The sequence below is a fragment of the Pseudonaja textilis genome, chromosome 5 (assembly GCF_049901715.1).
Source record: "Pseudonaja textilis isolate UNSWEBS1 chromosome 5, rPseTex1.2, whole genome shotgun sequence".
NCBI lineage: Eukaryota > Metazoa > Chordata > Lepidosauria > Squamata > Elapidae > Pseudonaja > Pseudonaja textilis.
Window position 1 is genome coordinate 5,237,011 of NC_141994.1, and position 20,524 is coordinate 5,257,534.

General features: G+C 37.1%; 1 protein-coding gene across 10 annotated transcripts in view; it reads left to right on the forward strand.

The window, feature by feature from the left end:
- ST7 (suppression of tumorigenicity 7) overlaps positions 1-20,524 on the forward strand; it is a 115,038-nt gene that overhangs the window by 41,373 nt on the left and 53,141 nt on the right. For 8 of the 10 annotated variants that reach the window (XM_026713167.2, XM_026713168.2, XM_087934046.1 and 5 more), the window contains one exon: positions 18,512-18,594. In XM_026713167.2, the coding sequence (XP_026568952.1) occupies positions 18,512-18,594 (83 nt within the window). Of the gene's footprint in view, positions 1-7,290; positions 7,427-18,511; positions 18,595-20,524 lie in introns of those variants that run through there. The other 2 variants (XM_087934044.1, XM_087934045.1) reach the window with 1 other exon arrangement.

The window sequence follows — 20,524 nt, forward strand, 5'->3', positions numbered from 1 at the left end:
CGTGGACATCTTCGTCACCTTTCATCAGATACTACTGTCTGGATGTCTTTGCCCCAGAAACTGCAGCCTTCGGCAGACGGGTGCTTCAACGAGTGGTTCCACAGTCGGTATGATGAGCCAGACGAGGACCCGCCCGTGGACATGCAAGCTTTGGTATGTCCCACCCTGGGCTCTCGATGCAGCATAGAGGAGAATGAGCGTTGGTAGAAGTTTCCGTGAACGCCCTTTCTGTCTATACTGCGAGAGACCCCAGCCCCTCCCTTGATTCGTCTGGAGAGGGTAAGACAGATTTCTGTATTCATTTTGTGCTTTCAGAGACACCTTTCAGTCTGTCAAGTATCTTCGCCAAAGCTGGGGTCTCTCCCGGGGGTTGGCTTTTATATCTTAGTACAGACTCAGGATAGATAGAAAGGGTGTTCACGGTAACTTCTACCAACGCCCATTCTGGTTTAATTTTATATGTTCTACTATTATTTTTGTTTGCATTTGTACGTTGTTAACTTTTTTAAAAACCAAATTAGCCAAGCCAATCTTTGGGAAAAAAAATACACATATACTCACAGAAAAAAATGATCCTGGCTAAATGCTTCATCTCTTAAAGCAGTGGCCCCCAACCTTTTTTGTGCCATGGCCTGGTACCGGCATCACAAAATGACAAGGCAAGGCGAGCCGAGCGACCGGCCAGCCAGCCGTCCCCCGCTTCTCCCCGCCACCTTCAACTCCTCCTTTGTACCTTTGTAGATGGGCTTTGCTTCGGGATGGCTTCGGGATGGTCACTCGGCTCGCCTGACCTTGGGTGCTGAAAGAATCCTCGCGCCTTAGTTTCATTCGAAGCCCCCCCCTTCGATGAAACTAAGGCGCGAGTATTCCTTCAGGACCCAAACGCCACTTTCCAACCAGAAAAGTTCACCCGGAAGCACTTTCTCGTCAAACAAGATGGCGGCGCCCAGCGAACCAGCGGCCCGGTAGGAAACACAGACAATATAGGAGAAACAATTTGGAAACAGCTATCTTGAGAAATGAAGGTCAAGTAACATCTTCACAGGGATTTTGCAGTATTCTAGAAGAAACTCTACATTTGTGTAAACATATGCCGTTATCTGCATTTGGCAGATGACCCAATTTATTTGTCTCAGCTATACTTAAAATCACACAAACATATTTTTTCCATTACACTGAAGCTCAGTAAGGGTGGAAATTTGTCTTCACCCCATTTTTGACTCCTGGGCCCAAGTCAACCTTTCATTTCCTTTCACAAATGTTCAGTTGCACCACTGAAATAATACCTGGATGGATTTGCATTTTCCTCACCCAATATATTTTGAAAAAATCGGTTCGCAAATGCACACAAGTAGACATGAAGTAGGACATTGATCAAAGACTATTTCTTGCAGTCTCCTCTTGGACAGCCTAGAGGAAAAACAAGTTGTTTTTAGCATTTAAGGTTAACAGCAATATAGAAAACCGGGCTTAGATAATGTATACATCTAGAATTCTAGATAGTTCTATTAATCTGCTGCATTGCATCAAATTTACCAAAATCAGAGGGATCAATGTAATTTTGAAAAGTTGGGAATTAATCCAATGTGAAGGGAAGGAATATTTGCCTTAGTTCACTTGAAGTGAGAACATGCTAGATTTTTTTTTAATCAATATGTATCCTAACTTAGAAGAAAACACCTTAAAAGCATCTTAAGAATGTCAACAAGCCAAATTTTAAAATGGTTAATTTCTCATTGTTTCAATTGCCTTTAAATGTATCTGATTATGGTTTTTGATTTAAATTATTTCACTCCTTAACAGACTTGTATTATCCTAAGTATCTTACAAAAATTAAAAAAAAACCTAAACTCTTTCTCTGCAATAAGAGATTTGACATGTCAGGATTTTTCTATTTTGGTACCAAGTCATTTTGATTTTAGGTCAAAACATACCACTCATACAGTTTGGAATCTCACGTTTATTGTCGGATGATAGATGGAGAAAGACTAACTAGTATTTCTACAATTGCAGAGAGAGAAAAATTAGCTTTTAAATACTAGAGCACAAGAGAGTTGAGATGACCAAATCTTATCACCATAATGTGCAAGCAGGTTGCTTCATTTGGAAGATAAGTTTATCTTTATTCTAAGCACCTGCAAAACAGGTAATAGTCCAGCAAACATACTGACCTTTATTTAAAACAAGTCATTAGTTTTATGTTGTCCTGTACATCTGTACCTCTCAGCACATTTTGTTTATTTTTGGGTTATTTGTTGAAGTTTTACATGATAGGTCATTGAAAGTTAATATTTGACTTTCCCATCTGGTGAGTTGCTTTACAAATCCTATTTGCCTTCTTGTTTGCCGAGTTTCAGATTGCAGAAACTTTATAATAAAACGAAGCAAAGCAGAAAGTAAATGCTAGTTTCAAGTTCAGAAGTTCCCTTTAGAGAAATATGAGGGAAGCACTTTTTTGTTCAGGAATAAAAATACTTATATCAATACAACTAGAAAATTTCAGGGGCTTAAATGGCCTAAATCAATCAACAGATTCTCAAAAGACTGCCAGTGTTTGACTATACGAGGCTTATACATTTTCCATGAATAAATACCAGGTGACTGTGGCTGAAAAAGCAAACAGTGGAAAGTTCTGAAATGTATTATTTATATAAACAGGAGTTCCATTGTGAACAACAAAGTTTCATTATCCTTAATTTTTTTTTTAAAGAGCTTAAATTGCTTATTTCAGATACGGAGATAAAATGTTTTTCATTAACTTTTTGTAACAAATAGGTGCAGAACCCGAATCCAGAACTGAGATGTTAATCAGGCTACCTTCAGGTCAAAAAAAAGGTTTTCTGACTTTTGTTGCATTTTATAATGCAAAACCCGAAACATTTAAACGTGTGATTTCACATCAACAAAACAACATAATGTGATACAGGCTTCTTTATTTTAAGATTAAAGCCACAATTCTAGCCCCACTTATGCAATAACTCAGTTAACAGTAGATTTTGTTTTCTGAGTTCATAATCTGAGGATTGCACTGTTAATCTCCCATTAACTTCTATTGTTTTATCATGTTATAATACCAATAGTATAAGGAGGCTTGTACATTTGTACATTTGCATGTCAAAGTGACCACTATGCATTGATGTTTTAAGTATATTTGACAGAATTTATGAACAGGATTTCATTGCATTAACTTATAAGTAAATGATTGTATTTTACAGGGAATTTTGTGTGGGATTATAACTGTGAGATGAAATTAGAAAAATGAATGTTTATTACTCAAATCACATATTATTTATCCAAGTTGAAAAATGTCCTATGATTTTAATCTATCTGGAAGATAATGTTTTAAAAATATGATTTAAAATACTGTACATTTATGCAGAAATGGATTCACTGGCATTATTCTGCCAAGGAAATATTTGCTTGGCAATTATTAGTAAAATTCCATCCTTCTCTTCGTTGCTATTTTATCTTACAACGTCCTGAGAAGCAACTTATATGCTTCAGTTCCAGTAAATAAACAATGCATTCTGTTTTTTTGTATCAGTACAGCACAGTTCATCTTAAAAGAAGAATTACAGAATTATCAGGAACTATCCATGAGCTGTCACATTATTGTATGTTCTGATCACATTTTCCCCAGTGAAATAATTTCCAAGAATAGTAAAGAGCAAGTGATCTACCAATAGTGTATCTGACAGTCTGCAGAATCATATTTCAGAATTAAGTGCTTCTAAAGCTGTGGGTGTGTTGCATGTGCCAATTATTTTCTCAGATATCTAGCTACGTTTAAGTATATTTAAGACACTTGCAAAATGTTTATGCCGTAATCTTGTATTGACAAAAATGCAGACTTAATTGGGACTAGAATTAATATCTTTGCTTGGAGAAATACATTTATCATATTGCTTGTTGTGCCATTTTTAGAAGGCTGGTTGATGAGCGCAGAGTTCACCTTGCAGGGAAGTGACTGAGTAACCTCAGAATTGAAATGGCAAGGATAATATATCAATGCTAAACACAACTAACGTCAACATAGTTGCTACGTCCACTCAACACATGTTAAATGAGTATGTGTGTGACTGGGTAGAATTGCATCTGCCAGAATTCTGGAGGCAGCGCATGGAACATATTGAAGGGAACAGAAATAAGAGGTTCTTTGTGGTTTGATTAATCAGCTTCTTACCTCAAACTGACGTTATTTGGCACAATGTTGACAAGAGATTTTGTGAAGATGCTAAACTGACTCAGTCAATCAAAGTAGAGCTGGAAGGGACCTTGGAGCTGGAAGGGACCTTGGAGCTCAAACAGGAGACCCTACACTATTCCAGATAAGTGCTGCCCAGTCTTTTCTTAAAATCCTCCAATTATGAAGCATCCACAACTTTGAAGGCAAGCTGTTCCACTAGTTAATTGTTCTCACTGTTAGGAAGTTTCTCCATAATTCCAGGTTGCTTCTCTCCTTGATTAGTTTATTGTCTTGCCTAAGTTGACCCCACTCTCCTTTGTAGCTGCCCCTAAAATTCTCGAATACTGCTATCATGTACTCACCAGTCCCTTTTTTTCTCTCTCTAGGCTAGCCGTACCCAGTTCCTCCAACCGTTCTTCATATGCTTTAGTCTCTAGGCCTTTAATCATATTAGTTGCTCTTCTCTGCACCTTTTCTAAAGTCTCAACTTCGTCAACATTCCAACAGCCTTTCCATGTATCCATATTCTGGATAACACTCTAAATGGGAGTGTATACTTTTATTTAAGGGAAAGAATAATGGCAACATATTTTTACAGAAAGCATTTTCGTGCCAATCTTCCTAGTAAATAAATGCCAAACACTTCATTAAGAATATTTTTTTCTTACACACATGGAAAATGTAGTATGCAGTCAATAGTACTTCAAGGTAGAGTAAAAAATACATTGAAAGTTTGCTAAAATAAGAAGCTTCTGCTGGATCTTAAAATATTAGTGCCAGGCAAATCTTCTGATGATAGGCATTCCATGGCTGGTATGTCATGCCTAAAAAGTCATGCCTGCTTTCCAGTTGCTACTTAGATTTCTTTTGTTCTTTGGAAAAGGTTAGTTATGTCTGATTTTAGAAGACCACAGGTTAATACTGGAGTATGTAATAGTATCAGAGTGGTGTGCAAATGCAGTATTTCCAAGAACAACGTTGAATACAGGTATCCTTGACTTAGTGACTGTTCAAATGGCCGTGACTGTTACAATGGCCGTGAAAAAAGTGACATGACCATTGTTCACATGACTGTTGTAGCATCCCCATGCTCATGTGATCAAAATTCAGATGCTTGGCAACTGGTTGATATTTATGACGGTTGCAGTGTCCCGGGATCACATGATCACCTTCTGCAGCCTTTTGGCAAGATAAGTCAATGGGAAAGCCAGATTCACTTAACAACCATATTACTAACTTAACATCTACAGTGATTCATTAACAACTGTGGCAAAAAAAAAGTCATAAAATGGGCTAAACTCATTTAATAAATGCTTAAATTAGGAACATAAATTTTGGGTTAAATTGTGGTCATAAGTTGAGGACTATCTACAGAGGATTTGTGGATCCTTTAAATATATATATATAAAACTTAAGAATATATATATATACATACATACATACATACATATTTGTTTTCTTAAGTTTTCGTGGTACTTACATGTATGGTGGATTTTCCACGTGTGCTTTTGTTCGTGAGTCATCTGCCATTTCAGGCTTCTGTAGTGTCATCTGTGAGTCAAGAGAACACAATACAGAAGCCTGATGATGGCGATTTTAAAGTTGCTACACTTTAGCACAACTACTATGATGTGGGAAAATCTCATCTGCCATATATATATATATCATCATATACATATACATATACATATACATATACATATACATATACATATACATATACATATGCTTTTAATGTTAAGAGAATGAGAAAATCTCAGTGTCCTTAAGCTCCAAGATTCCTTCTAAGTTGAAATATCAGAATTTAGTAGTACATCTTGATTCTATCACAAATTTCCTTTTAAATTCAGAGCAGATGGAAAATTGTAATTTTTTTATTATTCAAATATACACCATAGAAATAAAGAACATACAAGTGAGATAAGCTAGGCTGCTTAAATTGAACATCTCTCTCTCTGTCTTTTTGGGTAAACCATAATAATCCTTTAAAAAATCCACGGCAGGAATGGTGTTTTGTATCACGTAGCAAGTGCCTTAAAGGGAATTTGTAAAGGAGAATAGTTCTCAGAACAATTGCATATGCTTATCTGAGATTTTGATCCTGATTTACCATGCAACGGTATCATTCAGGGGTTTTACTAATGGTAGTAACACCGCATGGATCACAATGACTTGTAGCCTGATAAAGTAGAGTACCGTACTCTAATGTAATGTACTCCACCATGGAATAAAAGATGGCAAAAATTTGCAATCCTTATATTGGTTTTTGTAGGAATAGATTTGATAGAATGAAAATTGCTTTTATTTAATTTTGCAATTTCACAATTTTTGAAAATCAGTACTTCAAACTAAAGCAGACAAATCATAGTCCATTTGTTCAGCTGATCCTATGTAAACCTGAATAAAACAAGGATCACAGCCATCCTCCAAAAGTAAGCTCTTGCATGACTACTCATAACTTATACTGATTTTAGACTTCTATAAAGATGTAAAAGTGTTCTGTGCACCTTGGCGTGTATCATGTAGTCATGCTGGCCATATGACCGCTGAAGTATCTTTGGACAATGTTGTGTCCCTTGACTAACAAACAGATGAGCACTGCCCCCTGTAGCCAGACTTGACTGGACAGGATAAACCTTTACCTTTTTGAAGATGTGAAATATATCTCAATCTGTATCTCTCCAATCAAATAAATGGACAAAGTGCTCTGTTTGAGTTTATACATTCTTGAATACATAGCCAAGATTTACTTGGACAGCTAACTTGTTAAATGAGGTGGAGTTCAGCTTGACACCATAAAGTTTTTCATTGTTTTTTTTTTTTAAATAGTCTTGTTTCTTTGGAGGAAAAAAGTCAAAACAGTTCCCCCCCTTTTTTTTGAGGTTAACTGAAGCAAGGGATTCTTGATAGCGGGGTTTGACCTCTAAAGTTGGACAAAGGGGTGTCAGTGCACCAGAAGCTGTACCTTACTATTCCCAAATTCTATACTTAATAGGATGAGACATTAAGCAAACATACAGTATTGACACCTGAATGGCTGCAGCACCAGGTCCCTCAAAAAGCAAAGTTTAACTTTGGCTGGGCTTCTTAGTATCTTCTACTTTAACAAATATCATACTGTGAAGAAAGATTTCTCTGCAACCAGAACTGCCGTAACAATGAAGAACCCCTCTAGGATTACGGGATCCCCCAACCAGAATTTGATGGATTATTCCAATTCCTGCAGCTCAATTAACACAAGTAGACATAACTAAACAAACCAGAGCTCCTGCAGAATCCAAGACTGATAAGAATTTAATGCTGTCTGATTAATGAGATTCCAGATCCACTTTCTCATGAGATCATGTTCACTGGGGAGGAACGAGAGTATCAATAGGTGGCATAGCATATTTGTCCTGTAAGGAAGCCTGTTTAGGGTGGCACCCTTAGTATTCTTACTTATTGACTTCAATTTATCCTTGAAAGCAAACTGAAAGAAGAAAAGAATTCAAGAATTGTAAATTAATTACATGTATGTAATTCCCCCCCCGCCCCAAAAATGGACTTTTATTACAATTATGTTTATTCAAAAATTACAAAAGATAAGGTTAGGTCAGGATTTTATGGTTTATGCAAGAGGAATTTGCCCAAAGGCCTGATAATTTCTTAGAAATATGCATAGTACGTGAGCAAAATGGTTCGGTTGAGATCAGCATATATAGGACAGATTGGGGTAGATTGTAGGGGTGATACAGAAATATAATTTTATCATATTTTATTTATCTATTAAATTATTTTATGTTATTCCAATTTCATTTTAAATTATATTTTATTCCAATTTCATTTTAAATTGTATGTTATCCAATTCCATTTTAAACTGTTTTTGTCAGATTTTAGTCATAATTTGTTCCTGGAACTATGCACTTTGATATGGCTCAAGGGCTAATCAATAAAGTAAACTAACTAACTAACTTAGAAAAATATTCCCTGCAAATTTTACAGATTTGAAATCAGAAAAACAACTCAGACTACTTTCTTTGAAACATAAATTATCTTAGAGCTGATACAACTCTGCAGCTACTTGGATGTTATGTTGATTTGCATTACACTAATATATATATGTATGTATATATAGATAGATATAGATATCCTAAAATATATACTCATATACAGAGAGAGAGAGAGAGAGAGACCATGAGGAAAAAAGAAAGAAAGAAAGAAAGAAAAGAAAAGAAAAGAAAAGAAAAGAAAGAAAAAAGAATGAAAGAAAATAAGTTGTTTGTTTTTAGGATCAGATAATGTACCATGCAGAAGCCTTGATACTTTGCACTTTGGCTGTAAGACAAAATTTAAATCTCACCCACAAAATGTTATCATCCATGTTCCCTTGGAGTTCATAGTCCTTGCTGTTGGTCAAGGACACCACTGTGCACCTGGCAATGGAGACAGGAAAAGCTGAAATAGTTCGCTTGTGTATTTTTTTTTTTATAAGGCTTCACAAGCTTTGGAAATATTTAAGAAGTGATTTAGACCACAGGGAAGCAGTATACATTTCTGGACAGCAATGAATAGTAACACTGTACATTATAAGCGTGACCTTTTTTGATCTTACGTGCAAGTTAAAATAATAGAATGGACATAAGTGAGTAGATTTTTTTTTTCAAGCGTAAATATTTGTGGTTACATTAACTGCTTAAAAATATCACATGGCAACTGTCCTGCAGGTAGGAACATCTCCCATTGTAACCACAAAATCATTTTAGGGAGGTTTCTGGTGTTAATCTGAGATCTGAATTGGTATTTCAACTATCTAACGGGTCATAAAGTAAAGGTTAGTTTTTGGCAAAAATTCAGTTGTTTATTGAAAAAGGCAAACTATTTATCTTTGGATTTTTTTTCATGAATGAAAAGTCAGCAAGACACTAGATACTGAAAATTGGCTAAATTAGCAAAAGTAAGACATAGCTTGATGTAAGCTTTTCTATAGCTTATTCCTCCAGAACAGAATTTGGTTCATATATGTTCAAACTTGAGCTTATAAATTGAATTTATCCAATATGTCAGAATATGCCAACTTGTTTCAGAACACAGGAGAAATATAGGTTGGCCTCAATCTATGACCCAATTAAGCCCAAAATTTCTGTTTCTAAATGAGGCATTTGTTAAGTGAGTTTTGTCCCATTTTACGACCTTTGTTGCCACAGTTGTTAAGCGAATCGCTGCGGTTGTTAAGTTAGTAAATGTTTGTTAAGTGAATCTGGCTTCCCTGTTGACTTTGCTTGTCAGAAGATCAACACGTGATCCCACGACGCAACCATCACCAGTCAGATATCAAGCATTTGAATTTTGATCACATGACCACAGGAATGCTGCAACGGTCATAAGTGTTGAAAAACAGTCATAAATCACTTTTTTCAGTGACTTCGTATCTTTGGATGGTCACTAGATGAACTGTTGCAAGTCACTGTAATTATACAGTGTACTGTATAATTCTACTCCTGTCTTGTACTAATTTTTGGTTTACTTTAACCATGATTTAGTAAATCTCAGAGTTGAGCTTGAAGATAAAAGTATCTATGTTTACAGGACCAATTTCTAATTTGTTTTCTCTATTTATGTAAGCAAACCAGCATGCCCAACCATACAAAAAAATGCAACAAAATTGGGTTTTAATGACTAAAAAAAGGGCTGTGTTACTGATCGCTATTTGCATAGCACGATAAAATAAAAATGAAAGAGCCATATAGTGATGTAGCTTGATCAATCTTTTCTATCATGCCCCATCTGATTGTTAAAGAGCATGAGGATTTTTGTGGTCAATTTAATCTCTTAGGTGAAAGGAAGCCATAAGTGTGCATTCATTTTCCTTGGGGGAAGTGGTCTGTCTCATGATTTTAGAATGTTATTTCTATTCCAGAGAATAGAAATAACCTTTGGGGCGGGGACATGGTTTTAGCATCTTCACCCATGGCTTCCGTATCTAATTCATGACAGAACTGCGTTATAAAATTAAAATTAAAACGTATGAGTGAATATAATTAGAACAATAATACAGTTTTCCAGTTTTTTTTAATCAAGGTGAAAGATTATTTTGAGGGATCATTGCTGATGTTTGTGTTAGTAAGATTTCCAACTCTTTTGGTTTATCCACTGTCTGGGTGATATACTGCCAGTGCTTCATAACGGCCAAGGAATGTAAAACCTATATATTTCATAGCAACTTATTTTGTATTTACATTTGTCCCTTGTAACATCCCTTCTTCCTTCACCCAAAACAGTCATTAGCATTTCTATCAAGAACAGTGGATTTAAAATCTCAGAAGGCACCATCATAATGATGTTAATCTTCTGACTGGGATTTGCAGAACAATCTCTGCAGAGTTTGCTAGACAAGGCTATTAAATTAACCCAAGGAAGCTCTCAGGGGGAAACCATGCTATCAACCTGCTTGAGGCAAATAGTAATGAATCTCTGAGGCTTTACTAATAATCTTCAGCCTGCAACCACAACAGCAAGACAAAGAACAGCTTCCTTAAGCAGTCAGATCAACACTTCTGAAGTGGACTTTTGTCCCACACCTGCCTAGGAGGCCACAATTCAGAAGAAGCTCCTCTGGAAAACAAAACGGGCAAGGGGCACTTCTTTGAATTGTTAAGCAATTGGTTAACTGGTTCTTGATTCCTTTCTGGGCATAATTCAAAGTGTTTTTTTCCCATTTACATTTTTCTCTGTATCAGGATGCCCACGCTGTGATAATTACATGTGCAAATCTGATTGGAAAATTCTGGGACTTGAAGGCAGCCAGGCTTAAAGTTGCCACGGTTGGAGACCCCCTGCTTTAGAATAAGCAGCGTTAATATTAATATAGAAATACTGCCCGTTAAAAGCAGTCAACATGATTCACTGTGAACCAGTGGTAAAAGTAATAATAATAAATATTTAAAATGCTAAAGTAATAAAATATGTAAAGTAATTTAAAATACAAATTGAAAGGTACTGTTTAGTTTGTGTGTGTAAATGCTTTTTTTTAGAAATCAGAAAGTGAGTGCTGAGTTCTTAATCACCAATAAGCTTAACAAAAACATCACTTTCTGCATTTTGGGAACTAGACAAATTTATAATAAGACAGTCATACTCTTTGATAGCCCAGTAGTCATTAGCCAGGTAAGATTGTCATGGTCAAAGCCCATAAATTGAATTGGCTCAGAAAACAGCAGGTGTTTTCAGAATAGGTCATTATTGATGTAGTATGTTTCTAATATATGTATGTACCACATGTTAAAGCTCAGTCTTCAAGCTGAGTTGACCATTATGAAGATTAGTTACTATTGCAGGTTCATGTGACATAAAAGCAAGATATGATTAATAAAACTTAAAAGACTGAGTTTCCCTTTACAACTCTGAATTTGTTTATCTATAATTTAGTGCAACTTCCAAATATAATCAGGGAACATGGACCTCTTTTCATTGACAATATGTATATGTATATATGTGTCTCTCTGTGTATATATTTTCATTGACAGTATTAAACCAGACAATCCTTTAAAACAGGGTATTGGATTTAGTTATTTCATTTATCTTTTATTTGCTTGCCTTAAACTCTCATCAGTTCTGTTCATGTATATGTTTGTGTGTGTGTGTGTGTATGTGTGATTCTGCTTGATTGCTGTTTCTACCAAACTCCAAGACCAATAAACACAGACCAAGACTCCCAACCAATCGGGATGAAGAAAAACCATTCTAACACAGCAGTAGGCTACCACCAAATTTAAAACAGAAACGGATGTGAAAGCCTGGCTCACAGACAAACACAATACACAAGCCTGCTGATGACAGATGAGATTCTGCTGAAACATCACTACAACTATAATGACGTGGGAAAATAGCTGAACAAAGCTGAATACCATACATGTAAATACCCGTGAAAACTTAAGAAAACAAATATACTCTGTGTGTGTGTGTGTGTGTGTGTGTGTGTGTGTGTGTGTATTTGTAGATTTTCATGGGTACAGGTATGTAGGTCTAGGCGTGTTCGGGTCTTTTCCCGTGTAAGATTAAGACTATCTTGGTGACATTTCAGTGAGGTCCCCCTGGTATTACAATGCAGGACCCAGGATACCACAACAAAAGAATTTGCAAGGCCATCACACAGCCCATTATCCAAGCCATTAAAACCCGGGGGGCTAATGGAAAAAAGATCATTACAAAACAAATGACCCAGGAGATTACAGCACAAGATCCAGAATATCTCCACAACAAAACTCACAAGGACATCACACAGCCCATTATACCAACATCAACTCCATCAACCAATCAAGAGGCAGCAGCACAGCCAACCAGCCCAGCACACCAGCTCCCCGCCACCAGTATTTATAGAGAGACGGCAGCTCCGATCACACACTGCTTGCACTGGCATGAAGCCAAAAGCACCAGCCTGACGATGGCGAAAGGGGCCTTGCCAAACGTCGCCAAGATAGTTTTAATCTTACACGGGAAAAGACCTGAACATGTCTAGACTTATATATATATGTGTGTGTGTGTGTGTGTGTGTGTGTGTGTATGTGTATATGTATGTGTATATGTATATGTATATGTTATATATATAAATGATATAAATAAAATATTACACACACACATATATACATACATATACATACATACGTATGTATGTATATCTATGTATGTATGTTAATATTTTATATGTGGGGGGGAGGAGGGCAAGCAGCCAGCCATTTTGGTTTCAAGTCAATTAGTAGATAATCAACAATAGTTGAAAATCTTATGGATTGAATCATCAATTGTAAAAATGTAGAATTCCCTTCCCCCCCAAAAATATTTAAGTTTTGGGTATCTTTTAAATTTTATTTTAAAAAGAAAACACTAGATTATGTTGCCTAAACTTTGGCATACTTTTTCCAAGGAAAGATATGAAAAGATTTGATCCTGACAATTTTTACTTAAAATATTAATTTTATATATGTTTTCATTAGTTTGACTTTCACTACTCTGTTTTTCCCAGAACTATTCAAAGCACTTCTTTCCAATGAGTTGTATTAAAGTACTTCATGATTCATTAAAATATTACTGTACTAACATTTCTGATATTTCCTGGTGGCCTTTAATTAAAACTAATCAAGTTCAATTCTGCTTAGCTTTTCCAGACTGGCCAAAGTTGAGTTATTGCTGCCATCTGTAGAATTCATTCTTCTTAATCTATGATCCTGTTGCCTTTTTTGGAAAAACCATACTTCTAAGCCACTATAGCCATTTGACATGTGGTAAGGCAATTGCTTGAGACATGACAGGATTTGCAGAGGGATTTTTTTTTAATGTGTTGATAGCTATATATGAATATGTAAAAATAGAAAAAAGGGAAAAAATATATTAAACACAGTTTGGCAATAAAAGAAAAGAAAATGGAGGTTGTAGCATAAAGACATTGTGTTTGAGTGTAAAAAAACAAAATATGCAAAATATAGTCAGGGTAGCTTACAACCAAAGGCCAATGGAAATAATTTTGCACATTTCTAAGTGTAACTATAAACACGATGCCCATGCTTGGACTTAAAAGTACAATCATGTTTTGATGGCAATTCTGTGTGCCAAAGAAGTATGACACTTGATACATAAACCAGCCATCTTTAGAAGGGTCAAAAAGCTTTAAATATAACCTCCTACTTGTCGATAATTATAGCTTTGGTCTCCATGGAGCTGTTCAGCATGCTACTTATATGATCACAGTATATTTCACAAGATTTGAGAGTTGGTTTCAACTGCTTTTGCTAAATCATTTCTCTCTTGAGACAAACTTACTGTAGCTGCAAATTCTTCCAACCCCGCAGCTGGGATTTTCTTTGCTCTTGAAACCACTGGAAATATTTTATCTCTGACCTCTACAGTATTTTCTTTCTCTGATGGATGAAACCAGACAAGTAAATATATTTTCCATATACAAAACTTGCATAAAGTCACATGTAAAAGCTTGCATAATGCTTATTTAAGAACATAATATCCTACCAAATCAGATTCAAAGCCCATCCTAGTTTATCTTTTTAAATCCCATATAGTCAACCAGATGTTTCTGGTTGTAAATTGAAAATGTGTGCATGTGTGTGTGTGCATGTTTATTTTGACCTGATTTTATGAAATGCCTATATTTAACGCAAAACTACCTGCATTTCCATTGAAGATAGAGCGTAACATTGAAGATGTGCAAAAACAATGGAAAAAGAGGACTTGCAGGATACAGGGCTTGCAAACAAGATACCTGTCTTCAAATTGTTAATGAAGCCACCTTATTGAAAGACTTGTCCATCTTACTTCGGAAACTACTCTCAGCTGTTTGCATGCATGTACAAAGTTATGTTTGTGGCTCTATCTTTACATGTATATAGTAAAATAATTCTTTTTTTTAAAAAAAATATTTATTTTCAAAATACATGTGAAAATTACATTTTAACAGTTCTGTGTCAGGCGTTACTTATATTTACAATTCTTTTCCGTATCAAACCTTATTTCTCTTATCTAACCATATATATAACATTTCCCAAGCCTCATAAACTCAGACTTCTCTTCACCTTTAAGTTGCCTCGTAAGCCTATCCATCTCGGCACAATCAAGTATTTTGTTTATTATCAAAGTTTTGGAAGATATATCGCCTATTTTCCAGCTTTAGGCATAGGCAATTCTTGCTGCTGTTAATATATGTTGAACAATGTATTGGATATGTTTCTTCAGGTTTCCTTTTGTCATCCACAATAAGAAAGTTTCTGGCTTCCATTTCTTCCATTTTTCCAAGTATTTTTTTTAACTTTGGGGCATTGCCACTACATATGATATAATTCTAAAGCAACCTGCCAAACCTTGAAAAAATGGATTTGCTTTAACAAAGATGGTTTTTTTCAAGAGACAACTGGACTTTCTGGTTTTTCTTTGAAAATATTTCACTTCTCATCCAAGAAGCTTCTTCAGCTACTGGATAGTGGGGAATGGAAGAATTTATACTCCTTGCAAACAGCTGGTCATTTGCATTCTTTTAGCGAGTCGAGTCGTTAAGGCCACCTGGAAGTTTATTAGTGTCATCAGGGTCACCTGAGTGGTGCAAATGGGTGTGGAGCCTTCTTGGAACTGTTGAATGGACTGTATTGTAGACTGGAGATAGATGATGTCATACCCCTCTCCGTTTACAGAGGGTTGTTCAGTTTTGACATAGATGGCCTCTTTGACCCTTCTTTCAAACCAACGGTCCTCTCTATCCAAAATGTGGACTTCAAAAGAGTGGCCATTGTCTTTTAAATGCACGTGTACTTCAAGTCTCATACAATCTTCTCTTCAGAAGATTGTTCACCTTGACCTTGTAGTCATCTGTGTTCAGGATGACTGTGCGACTTCCTTTATCAACTGGCAGGATGGTGATATTTGGATGTCTTCCTAGGTATGTCACTGTTTTTTCTTGAATTGTGAAGTTGGAAGGGGGTGTTTTGGCATTGGTGAAGGCTGCAAATACCTTCATCCTTAATTGTTCTGGTTCTGGTTCTGCCAGTTTATTGTTCCTGATGGCTGACTCTGTGGCTATGAGGAGATCTACAATTGGTACAGAGGTGGTATTCAGCAGGTTCTGACCAGTTCTGGAGAACCGGTAACAAAATTTTGAGTAGTTTGGAGAACTGGCAAATGCCACCTCTGACTGGTCCCGCCCCCATCTATTCTCTGCCTCCCGAGTCCCAGCTGATTGGCTGGGTCTTCTTTTTTTGCCCTGCACAGGAGAACGGAGCTGGAAAGCAGGTTAGTGGGGAGGTAGGGAATGGGATTTTGCAGTAACTTTCCCCCAGGAGTGGGGTGGGAATGGAGATTTCGTAGTATCCTTCCCCTGCCATGCCCACCAAGCCACTCCCACAGAACTGGTAGAAAAAAAATCTGAATCCCACCACTGAATTGGTAACTATTTTTCTGTTACTGCGAATTTCAATCATTTGGCCAAAAAATTATGTTCTGTTTGGGTAAACTCTCTTGTCAGACAGATTTCTCACCCGTTGGTCAGTTTTCTGAGACATGTCACTTTCCATCTGGGTTGGTTTTCCTCTTTTGAGTGTTTTTTCCTCTCTAAGTTGTAAAATAGAGAATTTGCTTTTTTTGTCATCCTTTGCTCTTGAAAAAGCACTTTTGGGACAACCATCACCTGCATGACTGAAAATCTCTGTAGACATTTGCCTTAACAGTTTGGTGAGAGATGCCTGCTCTGCCAGAGAACATAATGAGCCTTCTTATCTGTAAGAAGAATCACAGGGAATCAGGGGACTTGCCACTGTTCTTACTTTCTTAGAGGAGAAGGGAAATCTTTATTCACATAGGAAAAGGGGTGCTGACTTTTGACTTAGAAAAATAATAATCAGTAGTCACATGTAAATTCTGATAATGGATTTTACTTTTTAACCTTTCATGTTTCACAAAGTTTAATTCTATTAACATGTGTGTCTTGTAAACAGAATACCTATAAGGATTTTTGAGGCACCCGCATAGACAAATGGAGTACTAGTAGTCCTTGTTTAAGTTAACTGCCTTGTGCACAACTGCTCACCGTTAGGATGAAAAAGTAAAATGAATAACAGAAATAGAAATTGAGTGGTTTTATACTGCTGTGCCTTTCCAACTCCTACTTTCTGTTGTCTATACAAATCAGTCAGTTTCAACAAAAACATTACAATGGTTGAAGTTAAAATAAGTTGATTGTTAAAATTATTTTGGAAAAAATGCTATGAAGTGAAATTAATGAGTGGAGTTTACCTCTTCCACACATCTTCCCCCTTTTTCTTTTGTGCCTAAATAAAAGATCAATAAGAAAATACATGTAGGTATTCGACTTTCTATTATTTAGTCTCTCCTCAAACCTGCTGTGGAACAACTGTTAAATCTTTAGCAAAGCTGTACATCAGCCTATCAAACTGGCGGCCTGCGGGCCGGATATGTCACGCCTACCCCACCTCCGCAAAAGCCAAAAACATCATGAATCATGATACCTCACGATATGTCACATGACGCGATCAAGTTTGACACCTATGCTGTACATGGAGTCTACTTCTTGACTGTCTGTAAGCAATATAACGTGACAAACTACAATATGTTGGTTGTGCATATGCAGCATGACACATTTCTTTCCATCCCAGGTACAGCAGTGTACTTGGGTCATTAATCCTTATGTCTGGTCCTGGGACAAGCATCACAGTTTTTCGTAATTTAGAGTAGTTAGACCCTTCTTTTAATTGATAAGTTTGTATACTGTGAGAGTTAGTCAGACCTCTATAGCTGAACAGTATGCTAAATCTCAGCACCAATTTGCTTCTCGATTAACTGAATGTAAGAAATTAGTGTAAATTGTTGCTGAATTAATTTATGTCCTTCAACCTGAAGATGATCTTAAAGTTTTCCAGAAGTTGACAGATGTCTAATGTTGATTCAAATGTTTGTTTTATTTTGCTTATATATTGCTGTTGTTTCAAGAGTTCAGTATGGTTTCCATGGGGAGCTCCCTTCATTTATAGGTTGGACAGAGAGAGTAGTTGCCCAAAATCACCCAAAGAGTTTTGTGGCTGAGGATAGATTTGAACTTGGGTTTCCTCTGTCTTAGGTCAATATCATAACAGGTACACAATACTGCCATTTCTTTGTAATTACATTAATTACTTGTAGTGAGGAATGGGGGTAATAAAAGAGAGCAGAAAGTTACTAATAAAAAGTAAGGGGGACAAGTGAGACAAACCGTTGTGGAGAAGAATTAAAGATAACATTATTATTAATATTCATAGAGAATCTTTATTGGCCAAGTATGATGTAGCCAAGGAATTTGTCTCCACTGCATAAGCTCTCAGTGTACAAATGAGGTAATATAATCAGTGTGCATACAAACAATATGTACTTACAAACTAAAAGTGTATATACAAGCAACAGTCATAATGATAAGAGACTAATAGGAGAAAAAATGAGAAGGATAATAGTAATACTACGCGGCTAAATATTCTTAGATACAAGACAGGGAATTAGATGATCAGCAGAGTGATGGCATGAGGGGGTAGATTACCTGTCTTTGTGTCTAATTGTTTTGGCATGTAATGCCCTGTACTGACATCACAAGGGAGGAATGGAATCAGTTTATGTCTAGGATATGTGAGGTCTGTAGATATTTTCTCAGTCCTCCTTCTGACTTGTGCAGTACGTAGGTTGGAAGGCAGGCTGGTTGCAATTGTTCTTTCTGCATACAATATGTGTATATACACATTTTTATTTCAAATTGTAGTAAAGGGAAAACCGGGTAAATCATTGGTGACCTTTTTTTTTGTCTTTCTCTTTCAGTGAGTATGTTTTTGAACACATTAACACCCAAATTCTACGTTGCCTTGACAGGCACTTCTTCGTTAATCTCAGGGCTTATTTTGGTAAGTACTAGATCTATTTTTAAAATATTTTATAATCTTCTATACTACATTGGCTTTTACAGCTACATGTTTTTTGTCTTTTTCCTTCAAGTTTCCATATCTATGTGCTGTGTACAATTCATATTAGTTAGTAATTAATCTGAACGTTAAGTCCTGTTCTGTGGAGCCAATTTTGCTACAATACATACTAGACTGAGAAACCATACATTTGTCAATTAGCATTGAAAAAAATCAGTTTGTTCAAAGTACACCCTGTGTATTAGTTCAAATTTCTGGCCATGAAACTAGAGAAATATATATAAATACAAAGACCATCAAAGAATGAAACTCTGCAGGCCATCAGCCAGCTGCCCAGTGGCGAGGCCCCAGGATCTGACACTATCCCAGTGGAAGTCTACAAGAATGATGGTGCAGTGCTGTTCCAATCCTTCTGGAATCAAGGATCCATTCCTCAGGAACAGAAAGATGCGTCCATCGTACACCTCTACAAGAGGAAAGGAAATCAACAAGTCTGTGATAATCATAGAGGAATATCACTGCTTTCCACCACAGGCAAGATCCTTGCATGAGTGTTGCTGAACAGCCTGACTGACCACGCGGAACAGAGTCTATTTCCTGAGACACAGTGTGGTTTTCGCAAAGAGCGTGGCACTGTGGACATGATCTTCATAGCATGAAAGCTCCAAGAGAAGTTTCAAGAGCAGAATTGTGAATTGTACACCACCTTCATGGATCTCACCAAGGTTTTTGACCCTGTCGGTCGTAAAGGTCTGTGCTGCATCATGTCAAAGTTTGGGTGCCCTGACAGATTCATCCTGATGGTACGTCAGTTCTACGACGGCATGACGGCTTGTGTTCTGAACAACGGAGAAGCTTCAGAGGCCTTTCCTCCTTACAAACCGCAAGGGTGCATATTGGCACCGACTCTATTCAGCATAATGTTTTCAGTCATGCTGTCAGATGCCTTCCGGAACAGTTCTTTGGGAATTAGCCTGAGATACAGGACTGATGGAGAACTGTTCAACTTGTGAAGACTCCAGGCTGACAACAAGGAGACTGTGCTACGAGATCTCCTTTTTGCTGACGACTGTGCTCTGAATGTTGGATCAGAGCAGTAAATGCAATCCATTATCCTCAGCAACATGCAACAACTTCAGTCTCCTCATTAACATGAAGAAGACTGAAATGATGCACCAGCCAGCTCCAAAAGCCCAATACCAAGAGCCCACCATCACAGTGAAGAGACAAAAGCTTCAAGCAGTGGACTAATTTTCATACCTTGGCAGCACCCTCTCCTGTGGAGTGACAATTGACATTCAGGTCAACTGCAGACTTGCCAAGGCAAGCTATACATATGGCAGACTACTGACCAATGTGGGGGACCGCTGTGGAATAAGCCTTGCTACAAAGCTCAAAGTCTACCAAGCAGTAGTGCTAACTACCCTGATGTATGCCAGTGAAACTTGTACTGTATACAGGAGGCGCTCTAGGCAACTGAAGCACTTTTACACCAGCGGTCGCCAACCAGTGGGCTGCAAGAAAATTTTGGTGGGGTGCAGAGAAATCTCACCCCCAGAGCATCCCCCCAAAGCAATTAATCCAGGCTGCACAGAAACACAAGGCTGCGCCCCCCCACATGGCCCACGGGAACCCTCCCCGCCCATTCATTCCTTACATTTTTCTGACCATCAGCTGTTCTGCTGTGCTGGGAGATTTAGATTAGCTAGGAAGCAAGAAGTGGTTGGATTTCTTGCTTTCTTGCTAGTCTTTAGATCTTTGGCTCTGCTTTTAAGCACAGCCAACCCTCCTCAGGACTGAAGCTTCTATTATTCAGTGCAGACTCATGGCAAGCAAATTTTATGTGACAGACTGAGCTAGCCGATGGCAGATAGATAGATCTCTGAATGATTCTGTGAGCAACTCAAATCTG